The sequence below is a fragment of the Beta vulgaris genome, chromosome 7, assembly GCF_026745355.1.
Source record: "Beta vulgaris subsp. vulgaris cultivar EL10 chromosome 7, EL10.2, whole genome shotgun sequence".
In the NCBI taxonomy this organism is placed as follows: Eukaryota; Viridiplantae; Streptophyta; class Magnoliopsida; order Caryophyllales; family Amaranthaceae; genus Beta; species Beta vulgaris.
Genome location: NC_079208.1, coordinates 55,261,856 through 55,281,425, shown reverse-complemented (window position 1 = coordinate 55,281,425; position 19,570 = coordinate 55,261,856). Strand labels below are relative to the sequence as shown.

At 35.4% G+C, this 19,570-nt stretch overlaps 2 protein-coding genes across 51 annotated transcripts; both read right to left on the bottom strand.

The window, feature by feature from the left end:
* Positions 1–468: 468 nt before the first annotated feature.
* LOC104899869 (dnaJ protein homolog ANJ1) lies at positions 469–4,644 on the bottom strand. The gene is made up of 6 exons (XM_010687158.4): positions 4,190–4,644; positions 2,269–2,431; positions 2,014–2,158; positions 1,646–1,922; positions 1,351–1,549; positions 469–950 (listed from the first exon to the last, which is right to left on the bottom strand). Exons 1-6 carry the CDS (start codon positions 4,337–4,339, stop codon positions 631–633), a joined length of 1,254 nt encoding a protein of 417 aa, XP_010685460.1. The 5' UTR covers positions 4,340–4,644; the 3' UTR covers positions 469–630.
* A 5,565-nt stretch (positions 4,645–10,209) lies between these two features.
* Positions 10,210–19,255, bottom strand: LOC104899868 (uncharacterized). 50 transcript variants are annotated; one of them, XR_008970148.1, is made up of 15 exons: positions 18,676–19,255; positions 18,393–18,466; positions 17,983–18,047; positions 17,493–17,575; positions 17,296–17,410; positions 17,083–17,169; positions 15,924–16,078; positions 15,389–15,464; positions 14,960–15,029; positions 14,430–14,563; positions 13,889–13,993; positions 13,234–13,453; positions 12,756–12,831; positions 11,525–11,945; positions 10,210–10,460 (listed from the first exon to the last, which is right to left on the bottom strand). XR_008970148.1 is itself a non-coding variant. In XM_010687157.4 (3 exons), exons 1-3 carry the CDS (start codon positions 14,502–14,504, stop codon positions 10,389–10,391), a joined length of 252 nt encoding a protein of 83 aa, XP_010685459.1. In that variant the 5' UTR covers positions 14,505–14,953; the 3' UTR covers positions 10,210–10,388. The 50 variants fall into 50 exon arrangements, 1 of the variants encoding a protein (XP_010685459.1); XR_008970158.1 differs by having other exon boundaries at positions 13,234–13,370; positions 18,676–19,254; XR_008970145.1 differs by having other exon boundaries at positions 13,234–13,373; positions 18,676–19,251.
* Between the last annotated feature and the right edge of the window lie 315 nt (positions 19,256–19,570).

Below are 19,570 nucleotides of genomic sequence, written 5' to 3'. Positions count from 1 at the left end.
CTGTCTCAAGATTTCTCAAAATTCTATCGTTACTGAATTTTGTGAATGTGTAAAATAGCATGTGTAACTTGTAAGTTCAATATAGTATCTTTAATCCGCTAAATATTAATGCCATGAACCAATAGAGAATTGAGAATTCTAATTCGTTTGAATTCAGTTATAACAATGGCGTAAATCCAAACCCAATAGAAATCGAGTTAAAAAACTATAGTCGACTTTTCGATGAAAATAAAGATTTTGATCAAGAGAATTTAGAAAATGAAAAATCTTCCTTTATCCCAATTATCATTTTCGCAACCACAATACACATGAATTAGCCAAACAGAGAAATGCAGATGTGGAGACTGGAGACCACAAGTGTTACAAGAACATGTCTTCTGAAACCAGCAATTCAGACATCTAGGGACCAAAAAATTCAGGCCACAAGAAATTCCAGAATCGGCTAGATAACCAATAACAGGACAAAACTTTCAGCAATGTGAAAAATTAGCATTAGTTTCTAACAAGTTTTGAGTACATATTCTCAACTTCTATGCAACAACTATGGCTCCACCCAAGAAAATCAAGAAACTCGCACACATACGAGGACGATAGATAGAGCGATAAGGTACAAACATTAAGTTCTCAAAATCACTGCTGAGCACATTGGACCCTTTGACCACCCTGTGGCTCATCATCTTCATCATATGCCTCCTGCTGTGCCTGGGTTTGCTTCCTTCTCATCTCTTCTTCCATGTTGACATCGTGCATTGTGGTCTCTTCACACTCATCCAACTCCATGTCTGTGAGTGTCATTGTTGGCTTTGGTGGTAGGATAGCTTCCAATGCTTTAACCTGATCAGGGTTCAGAGAATCAGGGAACTCCACAGTGAAGTGGATGTACATCTTGCCCTTCATGAAAGGCCTTTGGTAGATTGGCATACCCTCATCATCGATTGCCTTGAATTGATCTGCTCGTAAATTACCAACAATTTAGACAAGCAATTAGTGAGCTATGGGAAGATAAATATACGAGTCCCAGAAAGAAAAGAAATTTAGAAAGCCATAACAAGAACTCCTATAAGTTTAGATAAGTTCAGGTGCAACAATGATTAAACCTGCCATTAACTAATCAAACACGAATTTCTGTCGACTCACTAGCATTCTCCACATATCTGAGTTCTCCCGATTAAAAACTAATCTTTACATATCCAAATTGAAATTTCAGATTTGAACTTCTTCTCACTAATCAAAACTGATTTTCACTGAAATCTAATCAAGTTGAAGAGACAGAAACGCATAGGAAAAGGGTTATTTGTATTGAATGTGTCCATTGCACTTGAAAGATTTAAGATTTAAAGCGATACTAACCAGGCTTAATAACTTCTCCAGGGTTTGATTTGATAAGAAGTTGCCTTCCATCAAGGTGAGTCAACACAAATCTAAAGCCACAAAGAGATTCAGTGAGGCTCAAGGTATGCTCATAAAAGAGATCTTCACCCTTTCTCTTAAACTTAGGATGCTCTTTCTGCTGCAGAACAAAGACGATATCTCCGGTAACCGTATCAGGCTGCAGAGAGAGACAGAAAGCGATTGTAAGATATTACCAGGTTATTAAAACTCATTTAAAACACAAGCCAAGGGAACTTCACAGATCACAGCATACCGCTTCATCAGCCTCCCCAGGAAAAGTAATCTTCTGTCCATGTAGCATACCCTTCTCCACATTAACTTCTAGGACTTTCTTCTCTTGCACCACCTTCTCACCTTTGCACTGAGCGCACCGATCCTTGTCATTAATCGTCTCTCCAGTACCCTTACATTCATTACAAGGGTGCTGCATCTGCTGGATCATACCCGGGCCAAGCTGTCTAATTGACACCTTCATACCCGTACCTTGACATCCAGAACACTTTGTTGAAGCTCCAGATTTCGATCCTTTTCTGTTACAAGCAATAAGCATTAGACAAAGTTACCGAAGATATTGAAGCTGAAAACTTAAAACAATGCAGAAGAACCATGATCAGTACTCACCCACTACATTTTGAGCACAGAACATTACGAGAGAGTGAAAGCTTCTTTGATGTACCCATGAAAAGATCTTCTAGTGATACCTTCAGAGGATGAATTACATCCTCCCCCCTCCTTTGCCTTCTTCCTCTACTGCTACCACCACCACCTATTCACAAAAAAACAAACGCATGTCACGTTATGCAGAACTAGCAAACCAATACAAATACAAGAATGACATAAAACAAATTACTCAAGTAATCAATAGACTTCTCTTACCAAATGGGCTCCCTCCAAAAAATGAGGAGAAGATGTCAAATGGATCGTGCATGCCGCCACCTCCACCCATTCCTTCCTTGAGTGCATCCTCACCATATTGGTCATAGATCTCACGCTTTTCAGGATCACTCAGGACCTCATATGCATGAGCCAACTCTTTAAACTGCAGAAAACAAGTCGCAAAACCAACTTCAGTTTTACTTATAGCACTACAACCATTCAACAGAGACCTAATCTCTACTGAAAGCAACCATTACAATAAACACCCTCAATTCTATCACTTAAATCAAAATTCACTACCAACAAGAAAGAAAAACATCTTCCCCGAAAACATATGAATAATCATAATTCCGGATAAGAGTGCGACACTACATGAATCAAGTGTTTGCAAGGCATTATTCTTTCCTATAATGCTATAACTTTCATCTGAATCCCACCAAAGGCAGGACTACAGGGGTCATCGCTGGAAGGGGCTGTGCCACCCTCATCACCCTCCAACAATTAATCATAATTGATAGTCTCTTATCTGGTACACCATCGAGATTTTATTAGTTTTCCTATCTTGACTCTTAACACTTTTCACATATATGACTTCGACTCTCTCTTGTAATTTGTACTTGATAAAAAAAAATACAGTCGGGTGTCTTGCCCAAATATTTTTATAATTTTTACTTATTGATAATTAGAACTATTAAGATTCAAATTACTGACTCACCAAATGTGCCCAAAGAAATAGATAAACTAATAAAAATCAGGAGTAGTAGCAGCCACATTTATGTAATGCTAAACCTCATTGTTTTGATTCAGAATTATGTTTGTCCAGTATTGCAAACTCATGCTAAACCCGTCATAGCACAATTGTCCCGACTACGCCAGAACCTATTACCCAAAAGTGATCCAACCCAAACAGAACTTTGAATGTAGTTAACTGACTTGTGTTCCCCCCTTACCCTATATTCAACACATATACATGCCGTAAGAAACCCCTTCATCAAAAGTTTCAATTCATATTACTCGTTTGGTTCAGGCCATGGGATGGAAAGTTAATTACTTAATAGAATGGGAAATGGCAATAAAAATAATAACCATCACCGATAAATAAATTTCGTTACTAGACCTGGAAGCGAAGATAACAAACTAGGAAAATCAATTACACCAAGTGATACAATTTGGCGGTCATCAGGTCTATTAAAAGCATATGGAAGATTCGTCATGCTTTTCGGGAGGCTAATGCTGGTGCGGATTGGATGGCTAATGCGGTCACACGACATCTAATCTTATTTTGCTATAGTTATCCGCAACGATGCTTTAGGGTGACCCAATTCTTGGGAGTTGGGATCCACCCTAGTTGTTTCTTTCAAATACACCAAGTGATGGTAATGGATTGTGGAGGGATTGTTAGGTAATTGATTCAATTTCTTAGAACCCATAAATGTTTGAACCAAACATGCTCCTAGAAACAACTTTCTACTTCACCTCTTAATCCCCAATTTCCCTCATCAATTTAAGCTCATGCCCTAATACAAATTTCATATATTAAACACCAAAACAACCAAAAAAGTACCCTAATTTCAGATCCCCTTCGTTCAGTCATGAGCTTAATCACTACCCATATGCAGAACTATCATCAATTAACATAAAATCAAAGTTCTAACCAATAACAACAAGAATTCAACCATCGTAGACTCAACAAAAAACCTTCAATTTATGGTACAATCTCATCCATTTTCCAAGATTCCCAACTAAAAACCTCATCAACAACACCAAAATTCTTCATATGATGTTAAAACTCAAATTTACCAACATAAACAAACACCCATCAACAATCAAACAAATCCCATCATTCATATTAACAAACAAAATCGAAATCAAAGATCTAACTAATCAAATCTCATCCCAAAAACAATAAATTACAAAATACCTTCTCAGGATCACCACCCTTATCAGGGTGATTTTTAATGGCGGCTTTTTTATAAGCCCTCTTCAAATCTTCAGGAGATGCATCTTTTGGTACACCCAAGATCTCATAGTATCTGGTACTATCACTTTTCTTCGGTGCTCTTCCAAACATCTTAAGATTTGAGTTATGGGTTCTTCACAAGATGACGACTTGTAAATTGGGTAAGTGCAGAAATTTGTAGAATTGTTCTTGTCAATTTACAAATTTATATATGAGGGAATTTTGAGAGGTGGGTTTTCTGCCTAAGAATTTTGAGTTTTTTCTTTATAGGTTTTTTGACGGTGAAGATTAAAAGGTAAGGTGAGAAGAAAGGTTTTAGGGCCGTTGATGTTGCGAAGATCTTGGTGATTTTGGAAGAAAAACAAAGGAAGGGTCTAGAATTTCTGCTTTCTACTTTTGTGGTTTTTGTGTTTTGGTAAAGAATTGGGTTCTAGATGGTTCTGTATAAGTCTAGGTCTACTCTTAATTGTTAAAAATTAAGGGTTTTGCTAAACGACGCCCTAAATTTTCTTATTTACGCCCTAAATACAGTATTTTATACTGTATTTTTATACTTTGTATTTTTTTTCTCTCTCCTCCCCTTAACCCCTCCTCACATGGCAGTGATGATTTTTTTCACCATCCCTCACCACTGCCTCACCACTCCCTCCACCTTGCCACACCACCACCACCAACACCACCTTACCCCTGTCAGACCATCACCAGCAGCACCACCACCTCATCCCCGACAAACACCACTCTCTTCTCTCTACCTTCTCTCTGTTTTTCTCCCTTTTTTCTGAATTTTTTTTTTAAAAAAGGGGAGGCGTCCACCAAGGACGCCCCACCACCGGTGGCGGCGTCCTTGGCAGGCGCTCCACCACATGGTGAGGCGCCTGCCAAGGACGCCGCCACCGGTGGTGGGGCGTCCTTGGTGGACGCCTTCCCTTTTTTTAAAAAAAAAAAATTCAAAAAAATAAGGGGGCGCCCACCAAGGACGCCCCACCACCGGTGGAGGCGTCCTTGGCAGGCGCCTCACCATGTGGTGGAGCGCCTGCCAAGGACGCCTCCACCCATGGTGGGGCGTCCTTGGTGGACGCCTCCCTCTTTTAAAAAAAAAAATTCAGATTTTTCAGAAAAATAGACATGAGTGATGAGTGTTACTGAGATTTGTTGCTTTGATGTTGCCGGAATTTCGAAGGTGTCGCCGGAATTTCGAAGAGAGCGCCGGAATTTCGAAGAGAGTGGAGAGAGAGTGAGGAAGGGTCAAGAGGGTGAAAGAGAGTGGGAAAGTAGTGATGAGAGTGAAGGAGAGTGGGAGTATAAGAATACACAAATACAAATCTATGTATTTATACAGGGCGTTAGTATGAAATTTTAGGGCGATGTTTAGCAAATGAGAAAATTAATCTGAGAAATAAATATGGAATTTGTCTTTACTCTTTACGTTTGCTTCTTCCTTCCTCTTTTCCACCTAGGCTTTGGCCTTTTGGCTTTTCTCCCAAGTTTCTTGTGTTCCCACTTCCCACCTCAAACAATACTATAAGAGGGGTCCGGATCCTCTAAAGTTTTACGAAAAATTCTACAAAGTAGAGTTGAATCCTAATTATATATTATAAAATTAAGGGCTCGTGATTAATGGGAAAGGAAAAGATATGGACAAGATATTCGGAGGGGAAAATAGGGGGAGTTTTGGGAAAGAAAATACAAGCCTTTGATTTCTTAATCAACAACTAATATTAACGAACTCCACCGTGTAGAGTTATTTTGAAACTTTAGAGGATCTCAACACATAAGGGGGTGTTAAAATGATAAATTTATTGTTTTAAGGCATGTTCATTTAAGGGACATTGTCCAATAATGTGTAAATTAGTAGGTGCATACGTTCGCATGGTTGGGATATATATGCACGATGAGCATCAAGCACTAAGTTGTGAATACAAAGACTAATACCGATAAACATATACTAATAGAGATGTATATATCTTCATTTGGCTTATTAGCCGTTTACATGTGTTTATTTGACTTATTATTCATGTACATTTGGCTTGTTAGTCATGTACATGTGTGCGCCTTCCTCACCATACAGATTGTGCACATCTACGGATTACTAATAATGGGTAGGATCTAGGATGTAAAATAAGAAAAGATAATTTGTGAGCTACTCTCTCATAATATAGTGCTTATTTCTATTTTGGATGTCCTAAAATATGGTGTTTGGTTTTATATTCAATTTCATATTTTTTTCGTGATTTGTCTAGAAAAATTATTGTGACCATCATTTATTTGCGTATTTAGATTAGTTTTTTCCTTTGTTTATTCAACCCAACGGTTACATTTAACTAAAGTTGAGCTGGAAAAAGTTGACTCAACCCATAACAACTCAACTAACCCTAACCTAACCCGAAAGAATCTGGTTAGGGTTTGGATTTTTGATACACTTAAGTAAATGAGTTAACACGATTAACCCATATAATTAAACGATTTAGGTTCAGGTTGATATTTTCAACCTGAAATGATCTGTTTTAACCTTATTAAATTGAACTTATACAAAATTCTTGAAAAAATATATTAATAAATCTAAAATTTGTTTAAGAAAAAGTAAAATATCGCTAAAATAGGTCATAATCATCCCAAGAAACTCTAAACATACATAATTTTCAATAGTCAACTTAATCGTTTAGCTTTTAAAGATAGTAACTATTTTTTTGATATAATGATAATTATGGTTAAATGGGTTAAACAGATTATATGTTAACCCATTTATTAAATGGGTCGGATCAGGGTTGAGTTTTTTAACTTGTTTATAAAAAGTTTGGGTTAAGGAATTTTTGACCCATTTATTATCGACTAGAACACAAACCCAACCCAACCCGACCTGATTGTAGGGGCGTATCCACTATGAATCCACCATTTAACGCACGACAAACCTGCCTTGTGCCTCGCAACCCCCAACCAACTCCCGATAGCATCACATTACCCACTGAAACCCACTCCAATCCTAGTAACCACCACCATTGCCACCGAAACCGACTCAAAGTAAAATATTTTGATTCCTACAAGATGAGGAGTTCATTGGGAAGAGTGGTTCTCCGTGTTTTCTTAGATGCATTTGCTTTGATACATGGCCATTGTTTCGACTCCGCCCATGTACTATTTTGTTCTTTTTTTTCCTTTTCTTTCCATATTATTTTATCTTTTTATTCAACTAGTCTCAGATGCACATGATGCGTGGTAAGATATATATTAACATCAATACTAACATAAATAAGCGCTAGTGATACTAATATTATTTTATTGTAGTTTAATTTGATCATACACAACTTTTTTCAATGTGATAAACGAACATGTATCATAATGTACTATAGGTTGATGTTATTGGATTTTATATGTTAATCTCTTTAATATCTGTGTAATTTATTGCATAACATTACATTGAAGATTGGATGATATAAGCCTATTTCTACATAAAAAAAATATCTTTCAAAAAAATATAAACATATTTCTTTAATATATCTAAATTACAAACATATTCTTAAATAATATATCTAATAATCAAGACATACTTCTACATAAAAATAAAACGATGAGATAGATTATCCCAACACAAACGACTACTACGAACCTTTAAATACATAAAATGGTAAATTATCCTAATCGACATATACGACAATTATAAAAGGCAAAAAATTTAAAAAATGAGACTGTACATGTACTCTCTTATTTTTTCTTGGCAGGTTTATAGATTATTAATGTATGTTCTTTGATATTGTAATTGCAATTGGAAGTTTAGATAGAAAGAAACTTTATAAATTCTTACTTTGTAATTGTTTGGAATTGCTTTAGTTGTATCACTTTAATTTTCAATCGAAAATATCTCTTTTTAAGCTTTTTTTTTTTTTTGAAAGGTGATATGCATACATTACATATTATAAGTTAGGCAATCTTAAGTGTCCTTATTCGTTATTGCACATCGTTGTAGAACGAGAAGGAATTAGATATTTCAAAATAAGTATTTTTTGATAAGTTAAGGACATAAAAGTAATTTTATATGGGAATATCATAACTCACCCCTTGACTTATATAATAGAGATACTTCTATTTCATCCCTCCATCTTGTTCTTTCCCCTGACAGGAATTTATGTGGGCAATAAAAATTCTCAATGATCTTCTCATTTGCAAAGTTTCTTTAGGAATTTATTTAAAAATAGTTGTTTAGGTATAAAAATGAGGAAAAATATACGAAAGAAAAAGAGAGATCACAATAATGTTATTTTGGAGTTTTGATCTAAGTATCTCACACATGCTATCCCTTGAAAGATGCATGCTCGTTGAAGACCAATAGGGAGTAGTATATTGAAGAAAAGCATGAGTTAAAGGGAAATATAGTTGTGTGCGTGGTTTAGAATACAAGATCTCTTCATGCATGCACTAATATTTCTTTCTGCTTCTTATATACCATCGAGACAATCTTCTGCATATTTATTGCTTACTTATGTTTCTTTTAAACTTCTAACTGTATTTGGACTTGGACTTTGCTCCGAGTTGGTACTGTTTTACAATTTAATATGTATTTTTTCCCATTCCCATTAAAATATATTAAGAAAAACTCAACATTTAAAAGGTACAAATATAATAACATGGACACTTAAAACATGATTAAAAGTTGGTTGAGATGGTAATTGTGTCATATATAATTGCAAGAGGTCATAGGTTCAAATCTGTTGGAAGGTAATTTTATTTTTGTTAATTGACATGACGTGTCACTTATGTACACATTGGATAGTAACAGAGGTGTCACGTGACGTGTATACATTGCGTGGAGGTGCCACGTGGCATGTACACATTGTCATGCACGTCTTTTAATATATTTGTATAGATAAATTATTTCTTTTTCGTCGAGATATTTGAGGTACAACCGTACAGTTGTGCCCCTTGTATCAACCTAGATACGCCAATTCCCATGGCTCCCCTTGTGGTTTTGATCCTGATAAAAAACATAGATATTTCCGAAAAAGTTTAAAAATTACCCCAGTATAGTGATACACCAAATTTTAAGTATACTAGTTGTTGTACCGCGCGCTACGCGCACGCTACCCCAAAATATCGTAATGGCAAGTGTTTAATTGTTTTCCACAAACTCAAACAAAAAAAAAAATTCTCCCAAATGGTTAAATACGAAAACATAAATTTTGAGTAATACAAACCAAAGCTCGCTCGAGATATTATCGCCTTTTTCGTAACGTAGTTCTACCTTTTTCGTAATTATATGTATCTTCCTTATCCACAACTATTTGTAGTTGGAAATTTGAACGCCGACTCTTGAGCAATTTAAGATTTAGGTTAATATTAATAATTCTACGATAAAAAGAAAAAGGTATTCTTTTCTCTTTCCCTTTCTCTCTTACTCATCTTTATGATTTTTCAATTTTTTAAAAATCAACTCCTACTCGTACGCCTTCTTACTCCCTCCCCTTTCATCCTTTCTTCATCTTTCACTTATTTTTTTCCATATAAACTACAAAAGATTGGAAATGTAAATAAAATAAAATGCAAGAAAAAAAAATTAATCTTACCCACAATAATACCAACTAAAGGGAATTTGGCCAAGATATTTGAATGATTGCTAAACAACAATCGTCCTTGATCGACGAAATCCGAAGAACAATCTTTATGAGCATATAAGAAATATTTGACTCTCCTTTCACCAATCACATAAATAAGTCTTGTTTTTATCTCTCTCCATAGTGTTAAGAGATTTAGTGTCATAATCATTATTCTCTACGACTTTATGTATATATATACAAAATAGAAATGAGAAGAATAAATTTCCCCAAATTAAATGTCACTTATTCCCAAATTGATTATGACATTACATCCTTGGTTGACGTCATTGTTCTTTATGTGAATACTATTGAACTTAGTTGGTAATTAAATTTTCTGGGGATGATACCCAAAACTTAGGATCAAATTATGTCTACATCATTGAGTTTAACCGCTCATTTTCATCAAAAAAACATCGTCTCTACGACTTTATTATATAAATAAAAGAAAATGCATATTGTAGAGGAAAGAAACGAAGATAAAAGGATTCATTTTACATGATGTTTGAATGTTTAAACTACCCTTGGCTCATTGTTAATACTCGAGGTATAAGTTGTAAGTGCTGACGCAGTGACAGTCAGCGGGTGCTCGGCAAAGCATGCACTTTTCTTGACCACCAACCAGAGACTCCAAAAGAAACCAAATTAATCTGGCAATGCAACAAAAATATCAGTAGGTGGAATGAGCAGACGTAAACTCATCTAAATTAGACAGTAGTAGCAAAAACAAATAAGACAATACTGATTCAAACGAAGTACAAGTATATCTAGCACAAGTAATAATGTAAATGTATTTTTAAAAGATGCATTTTTCTAATATGAAGAAGAGGTAAGTGATTCAATTTTAGGAACACACCCTCAATAACAATCCTGGATCAGAGTTGTTCTCACTTCAGAAATAGGCATGGATAGATCTAATACTAATTCATTCACTCTAAGGACCGAAGTAGTAGGCAAATATTTGCAAAACCTCATTGCACCAGAGGTGTGAAGAACTATGATCAAGCAGAAAAGATGTGACAAAAGAGTACTTCAGAGTTCAGGATGCTTTTCTATATCATACCAAAAGGTGATTGACCAAAGTTGTCCTCATCAAGATTCTGAAGGCTAATTAAAGTCCAGTGTCCAAAGTACATCACATATTTCAATTTCTAACAACTCAAAGGGTGGGTTCACAAATGCAAAACATTGGTTCCAAGAAGACTTAACATGGCTAGTATTATTGATTCAAAACAGCAGTTTATTGTTTTAGGTTACGAACAAGAATCAATAGTCTCCCGAATCTGAGATGACAAATCTTAATGATAATTGACTGATTCTGCCTATCCAAAAGAATGTCCACCAATTTCATGCATTTGCTGATTCTGCCTATCCAAAAGGTTTAGACCGTTAAGATGCATACATGACACACCTTGCGCCCTCAACAGTGTTCTGGCACTGAAATATGTGTAACTGAAGCAAAACTTTCCTCCTCTAACAATTTTACACTATTATGCATGCTCGGTAATTTTTTACAAACCAATGAAAAGTCTGACGAACCAGAAAACAAATAATTCAGGAATACATAAAAGCAACAATATTCTGGGTAAGAAGTTTACATGATCAAATCTAGCGGGAAAAAAGTTCTACATTATAGAGAGATGGTATTTGCATCTGTACATTAGCAGAATGGCATCATAAACTAAGTAAGAATGAAGGTGAGACATTAACAGACATTTTGTTAGCATCTCCTGAATCTCTAGTGAAGTGGATGATAATTGACAATCTCCTGCATCTCCTGAATCTGTACATACTTTGTGACTTATACAGACATTACAGCAAAGATTAGTAAAATCGTAAAACCTAAAAACGGAAGATTGCGAGAAAAATCGAAGAAATTTACCTTTGTGATCAGGTTGGTGGAAGAACTCGATGGGAAAAGAGAAGAGAAAGAGATAGATAAGGTTTGACGCATCAAAGTTTCACGACAAGCGATGCAATAGTCGTCGAATCTATCAATAACAATGACGGAAACCCTAGAAACTAAACCTCCAAAAGTCGTCCGTTAATGTCGTCCAACATTGCTAGGTCCATCCCTTGACTTCATGCTTACGTTGCCATTTTCCATAAGATGAATTCAAGCTTCAATCGATAACCTTAGGAATTTGAAAAGAAAGGAACAATTCAGGAGAGGAGGAAAGAAAGGGGAAAAAAAAGATGGAGGAGCCACGAGGTAAAGCAGCATCTAGAGGACACGCGTGGCAAAGGGAGGGCAGGGAAGTAGTTATGTGAAGAGTGAAGGGAAAAATCGTCAAATCACTTTTCCTAAGGGTAAAATAGTAATCTTAGTGTTATTAAGCTATAGTAGAAGCATCAATTACCAAGTCGATGCTATTCAAGAGTATATCAGCAAGAGCACCAGAGAGTGCCAATATAGAAAAATTCATACTTGCGCGAATAGATTTAGATCCATGATTCAATTTGAAGTTGGTGTGAAAGACTTCATTTAAGCATACATAAATAACGAAAGACAGGAGTCAATAAGTAAAAGTTATCAAATTTATGTGCAAAACTGAGGAAAGAAGCCTTGGTTTAGAATCGAATGAATCACAAGTTATCAGCCACATTTCTTTTATGAGGAAAAAATTCATAACGTTTCTCAAGAGTCAAGGGTGAAAATTTTCTGAATCTAACTAAACACAAATACATAATAGAAGTGATATACAAATCACAAATCAGGCCTTGTACAAAGATGATATTCAGTAAAAAAAATTTAAAAAAACACTCAGATCAATCCAATTGAAACCAGAAATCAATAAAGCACAAATTAGGGATCTTAAAATAACATAATCACAAGAGCCTAAAACATGAAATATCATAAAAGAAAGTCTAATTCAAAACATAACTTTTTTTTTTCTGAAAAGAAATAAATGTATTAACCCAACATAAAGAAAATGCTAACCTACTTTTTGACTTAATTCTCCCGATTGACGTCCCACTCTGGGTTAGCAAACCAAAGGTCACCCTCTTATAATTTATTTACTGCACATGTGCAACCCACTAAGATTTAAGAACCAAACAACCAAAATACCTATGCCCCAACTGAAAAATCAACATACACAAGATAAAGTCCACTTTTATAGTTTGTAATTCTCCTTTTATATTGTCTTCTATAATTAATAAATGCTACTTAATTAACTTATATTCATTCCCAAAAGACTACCATACTATTGGTTGATTTCAGTTCATTATTTACACTCAATGAATTTGTAAGACCATATGGACAAGAACTCTGAAATTGCGGGAGTATATGTTCTTTGACCTAGTTAGACTTCAGTCCAATAAAGGTGAAGGGCGATGACCAATGAAGTCTTGGTATAGCAAAATTCATATCTTTGTCATGAAAGGTAAAATAATAGAAAAAGCAAGTGCGAGTAGTCATACATCAATAGCATTAGCGACATCCTTCTTGGCTTCCCGCATATTATGTCGATGTCGCTGAAGTAAAAGAGAGTGATATGCTTTAGGCAGACACAACCTCCATTGCTTCTTTGTCTTGACGAAATTTTCTAAACGCAAGTCTTCTGTAGATAATGGACTATTCTTATCATCAAGTACAAGTAACTTAGGATAGGATCCTTACTATGACAGGCTATAACTTGCTCTAGCATTGAAAGTGAAATAACAAGTATAAGAGATTATGGTAGTGATCAGGTTTGTCAATGTAAGCACCAGAGCACTATTTTACAATCATAAGGGTCTATATTATGGAACAAAACATAGGATAGAAAACGAAAAGCTTGCGCTTCTCAAATTTCAAATATATATTAGTCTTAATAAGTTACTTATTCAGACATCTAAAGATGAAGTATCACAAACTATGCTTAACCAAAGTACATTATATCATCTAGAATGAAAAAAAATTAAGAACGAAATCATTGTCCAATAAGAAGGAAACATATGAAAATACTTGCATGCTTACAAGTAGCAGATAGACTTCTACTTGTTTAGCTACAAACCATAAAATCCAATACATTCACCCACCCAAAGAAAAAGATGTCCAAGACTTTTATATACATAAAATATGGAGAGTAATTACCTCCTGCATAAAGCAGCGATCAAGTTTAATTTTGAGCTCAGTGCACTTGCCGCAAATTTTGCCAAAAGGGTGATCTCCATGACATTTCTGGAATGCCTCAATGACCTGCACGATACAATGAGAGTCTAAAGTCAATAACTCCTCTGATCTTTTAAATGTGGGAGTGCAGAAGGGCTAGGACAACAATAACCAAATTTGGGTCAAACAAGCTGTTTTACCGCCACCTCTTTCAAGAGAAAGATACATGATTAGTTCAAAATGACACAAATTAGCTATGAAGCACGGGTACTCCTCCCAGGCACCGTTTTCCGTACCGGGTACGGGTACGGGACGGGTACGGGACGGATTCGTCTGGGATTCGTACCCAAAACGAATCTGGGAAGGTGGGTATGGCAGCAAGAATTGGGTACGTGTGGTATGCAAATGGGTACGGGATGGGTACGTTTTTGGAGCTTGAGAAACGTACCCAGTCAATATATGAAATTTTAATGGGGTAAAATCAGATCCAAGGGTTTGTGGAGAATTTCAAATTCTCTCTCACCTGAACTGAAAACTCCTTCAAAGTTCTTCGTTGCTCCTTCTCGCCGGTCGTCTCGCCGGTCATCTCGCCGGTCATCGTCGGCAGTCAGTCCAAATGCTCGGCACTCAGTCCAGTCATACTCGAAATTTTCTTTGCTATTTAATTTTTCAGTTGGAGGAGAAGGTGAAAAGTAAGGGTTGTAGAGCATGAGTCATTAGAGTACAGTTGTACAACATATTTGTTTATTTTTCTATTTATTTTTCTAGTAAAGTTGTACTTGTATGAGTTGTAGTGCTGCAACCTTCTATTCTCTCTCATGGTCTGACTTATCTAGGGAAGAGGTTATGGGTGTCCAGGTCCAGCTAACATATTTCTTTTTTCTTTTTGACCCCTATATCTTTTAATATTCTACGAAGGTGCAAAATTTATTATCTAATTTTAATGTTTTTTATGCAAAATTTATATGGAGATTATATGTTGAAAAAATTTTAAGGCAGTATTATTTAATAAATGCATTATATTTTTTTATTTTTGCCGAATCCAACCCGTACCCGTTTTCAGAAATTTTGATTTTGCCGTTTTCCGTCCCCGTACCCGTATCCGTATCCGTATCCGTGCTACCTAGCAAATTAGGGGGAAAAAAAGAGATATTATATGATAGCGCGGGCAAAAGGAATGAAGGATTTAGATTAAGTAGCATGAGAATATATAGGTACATATTACCATCCATAGACCACAGGAACAAAAAAATTACATTGAACCATTGCAGATAGGAAAGAAAAATGATTATTGACAGCAAGAAAAATACCATATTGCAAGTTCATTTAAATATACATCACTGCACCTTTTAGTAGAAGGGATATAGAATACCAAAGAACAGTGTTAGTTTCCAGAATATACATAAAATCAAGATGATGCTAAGCTGTAGCATGCACGACATAAGATCAGAAATGAAGTTCAAAAACAAAGTAACAACTTACTTCAGCACACATAGGGTGCTGGTGCAATGTCAATGGACTGATGGAGGATGCATCTCGTGTAGCACACTGAAAGAAACTGGTAAATAACATTTAAAATCAATTGTTAGCCGAGAATTTTTCCTGTTAATAGAAACAATCTTAAGGAAGCAATGAAGACACTTTTAAAAAGATTTAAGCAGGAGGGGTTGGGTATTGGACAAACTGAATAGAGAGAGAAAAGAGCCACTGAACACCTCTAGGACATAACCTTACAATGCCATTTCCCTGGATTTCCCCCAGACAACACAATAATAAAAACTTAAATCGAGACACTGAAAAAAAAAGTTTTAGCTGCTAAATTATTTGGTATCAAGATGAACAATCTTCCTTAAAATCCATCAATTTCGAGCTAACGCTGGAATATTTAGAGATAAAAAGAAGCGCAAAATTCGAGAAACTCGAGTAAATTAAACCTAATTCAAAAAAAAAAAGCAAACAACATCATAAGATTAAAAATTTAGAAGAAAGGAAAAAGCGAAAATGCAAGAAAACATACGAGGAGAGAGAGAGCGGTTTAACAATTCAACATAACACTTGAAAATTGACCTCCGAGTATCCGTTGCAATTTGCAAATCTGCCAAAGAGCCTGACCACTTTATTTCTACCTCCTTTCTCCACTACAACACTCTTATTGTGATCACTTCCTGCCAACTATTAAAAAATGAATTGAGAGAGAAGCTTCAAGAATTGAATAATAAAGAGCGATAGAAATACAGAATCCATAGACTCCACTCAGATGAGTGAACTACAGAAGCAAGAGGCATATTAGTGGCTTGGAACATACAAGTCATCCATACAATTACTTTTTCTATCCACCTCTTGTACCTTTTCCCTCACCCCTCTTGCTCCCTTTTCCTATATCTGTCTTAGTCTTCTTTTAGGGCTTATTATTAACTCCTCCTCTCTCGGTATCCTTCTCATTTTGATGTTAGTAATTAATAATACACAACAAGGTTTGAAACCTTAAAACTATTATATATACTTTAGTTAAAATGTATCTTCTTAAACCATATAAAAGGTGGTAAACGGAGTAATAATATGATGAACTTACTTTAAATAGCACTTAATAGTGGGGTCATGAACTTTTGAGACTTCTTTTTTCTATGTGGATTTGGGTACTCCCAAGTCCTAACAGCCCATTTGGTACGAATTCATATGTGGTGGTAATAGTTATTTGAGTGTGAATCTGCTAAGGGATTCTTATGTCAATATTCATGGCATTGGTAATGCTACTTCAGCCTTAAACATCTATCTTCTGTCTAAAATTTCATTACCATTTACCATTTGGAAAGGTGTTAATGAGGGGTAATTGAGATTTACAAAGAAAACACATGGTTGGGATGAAGTTTCATTACCTTGGAGTTTGACATGAGATTTCTTACAAAATTATGTTAAAATAATTTCCAGTACCAAATTGTCATCACTTACAACTCAAAAACATCCCACAAAGTAATACATTCCTACTTCTTGAGGAGAGAGAAAACAAAAGAGTCTGTGTTCTTAAGAAAACAAAAGAAAAAAAAGGGTTTTTAAATCATCAAAAAGGATTGAAACTTTCTTCAAATCTTGCTGAAAAAGAAGAAAGCAGCTGCAGTAGAAGAAGTAGGAGCAGAAGTTGAGGAAGAAGACGATTTTATTTGTGATTAATACCAAACCTGCATATACTCACTCGTGCTTTCGATCCGCCGCAACTCCAGCATAAATGTTTGCCTATAATCTTCTCAATTTTACTACTTTCAGCCCTACTTCGACATATCAAACCAATTAGTTCAGTAAATTAGATATGGGTCACATTTGTAAACTTCATTGTTTAATTTACAGCAAAACATTTAAAAAAAGTATAAACAATGTGACACCTGAAAGTTCACCTCTTTCACGAACAGGGGTGAATCTCAAATGTGAGGAATTCCTTGCTGCCCTAGGCGAAGCAATATCTTCCACTTCATATCCCGACTCAGCAGTAGATGCATCACTCCCTTTCAGCTGTTTAAGAGTATGCTAGAAACTCAAATCAATAACTCAAACATTGGAAGTCCCTTTCAGTTCAAGGAATAAATATTCATACCGTTGTCTATTGGAGCATAAGCAAGTGCTCAAGACCTTTACAACTTGTCTTGCATGTTGCGGCTCGCCATTAAGAACCATCTGCTGCAAAATGAAATCCAAAGTTCAAAAGCAGGGGGAAATCAAAAAAATATTTTAGCAAAGACTTCAGAGTTAGGACACACATTCTATACACAACACATCCATTGCAAGATCAACAATGGCACCGAAATCACTAACTTTCCAATATCATTAAACCACGCAATACCTCATAATTGACAAATTAGAAATGGTACACTATAATTTTTTCCCAAAAAAATGGCACCTTACAATTAAAATCATTCTTAAATTCTAATAAATCAAGCAACAAATTACAAAGTAAGCGAAATAAATTTGGATAAATATAAATATAGAGGGAGAGAAAGAGAGAACTACGAAAAAGGAAAGATCCAATTCCAAACTCGCCAATTTCACAATGAAAAAACACTAAAGAGTAAAAATTCAATCAATACCTCAACAGTCTAGATGAAGATGAAGAATTCGAGAGGATCAGACGGCCAGCCTTTGTTCTGAAACCCTAATTTCACACCTCAACAGTAAAAGTACTCAATTTCATATCAACTTTACCAAAAATCATCAAAGAAATCAATACTAAAAGAATTACCAGTGAAAATCAATACCAGAGAGGAGCAGTGAAGACTGAAGAAGAGGGAGACGAAATTAAGGGCTATGATTTTTTGGTACTTTTAAAAGTAATTACTCAATTTCAGATTTAATTCATCAAAAAAATCATCAAAGAAATCAATATAACATTAACGAAAGAATTAGCAGTGAAAAATATGGAGAAAAATTGATGCACATCAAGAGAATCGTGAAGAAGATGAGAGAAGAGAAAAAAAAACAGAAAAAACTCAATCGTTACCTCAACAGTTCAGCTGAAGAAATCGAGAGGATCAAATGGTCGATCTTTGTTCATCTCCCAAACTACACAATTCTCTGCAAAAAAAATCAAAAACGAAAACTTAATAACCATAAAATTACTCAATTTCAGAATAAATGAACCCAAAAAAATCATCAAAGAAATCAATATAACATTAACGAAAGAATTAGCAGTGAAAAATATGGAGAAAAATTGATGCACATCAAGAGAATCGTGAAGAAGATGAGAGAAGAAAAAAAAAAAACAGAAAAAATTCAATCGTTACCTCAACAGTTCAGATGAAGAAATCGAGAGGATCAAATGGTCGATCTTTGTTCATCTCCCAAATTACACAATTCTCTGGAAAAAAAAATCAAAAACGAAACCTTAATAACCATAAAATTACTCAATTTCAGAATAAATTAACCCGAAAAAATCATCAAAGAAACCAATATAACATTAACGAAATAATTAGCAGTGAAAAATTGGGAGAAAGATTGATGAGAGAATCATGAAGAAGATGAGAGAGGAGAGAGACGACGTGAAAAAGATGAGAGAGGAGAGAGACGAAGTGAAGAAGAGGAGAAGATCGCTCCGAGTCGTCGTAACAGTGAAGAAATTGCAAGCTTTTGTGACAGCCATAGCCAAAACCCTAATTTTTCTACATCTAGATCTAGAAGATGGAAGATGGAAGATGGAGAAGATGAGAGAGAGAGTGACGGTGAGTGGAGTGAGAGAAAGAAGTTGCAGCCAAAGGAGAAGGGGTCCGAGACAAATCGTGCGGTTTAGATTGAGTGGTGATGAATGGCTGAGATTGTCCATCTAAAAGGAATAGTGAATTTCACCATTTTGTGACTCAGAACACTATTCATTTGAATAGTGTTTGAACTCCAACTTTTAAAAGGTCTAAGATTTATGCGTTAAAGTAAATATATTGTAGCCTTTAGAGACTTTTAAGGTGGAGCTAGAATAATGCAAGACAAATTATAGAATGGACTTTGAGAAAATGTGGAGGTTCTTAAGCAGTGGGAGTCATCCCATGGATTCTCCAGGCCCTGATCAAAATTATTGTGCATAAAATATGATACGATCCAAAGCGGTTTATAGATAACACTAAATAGTCAAATTTGAAGGTTATAATTTACGTTTTCATATATTATCAAGACCTAGACAACAAATTC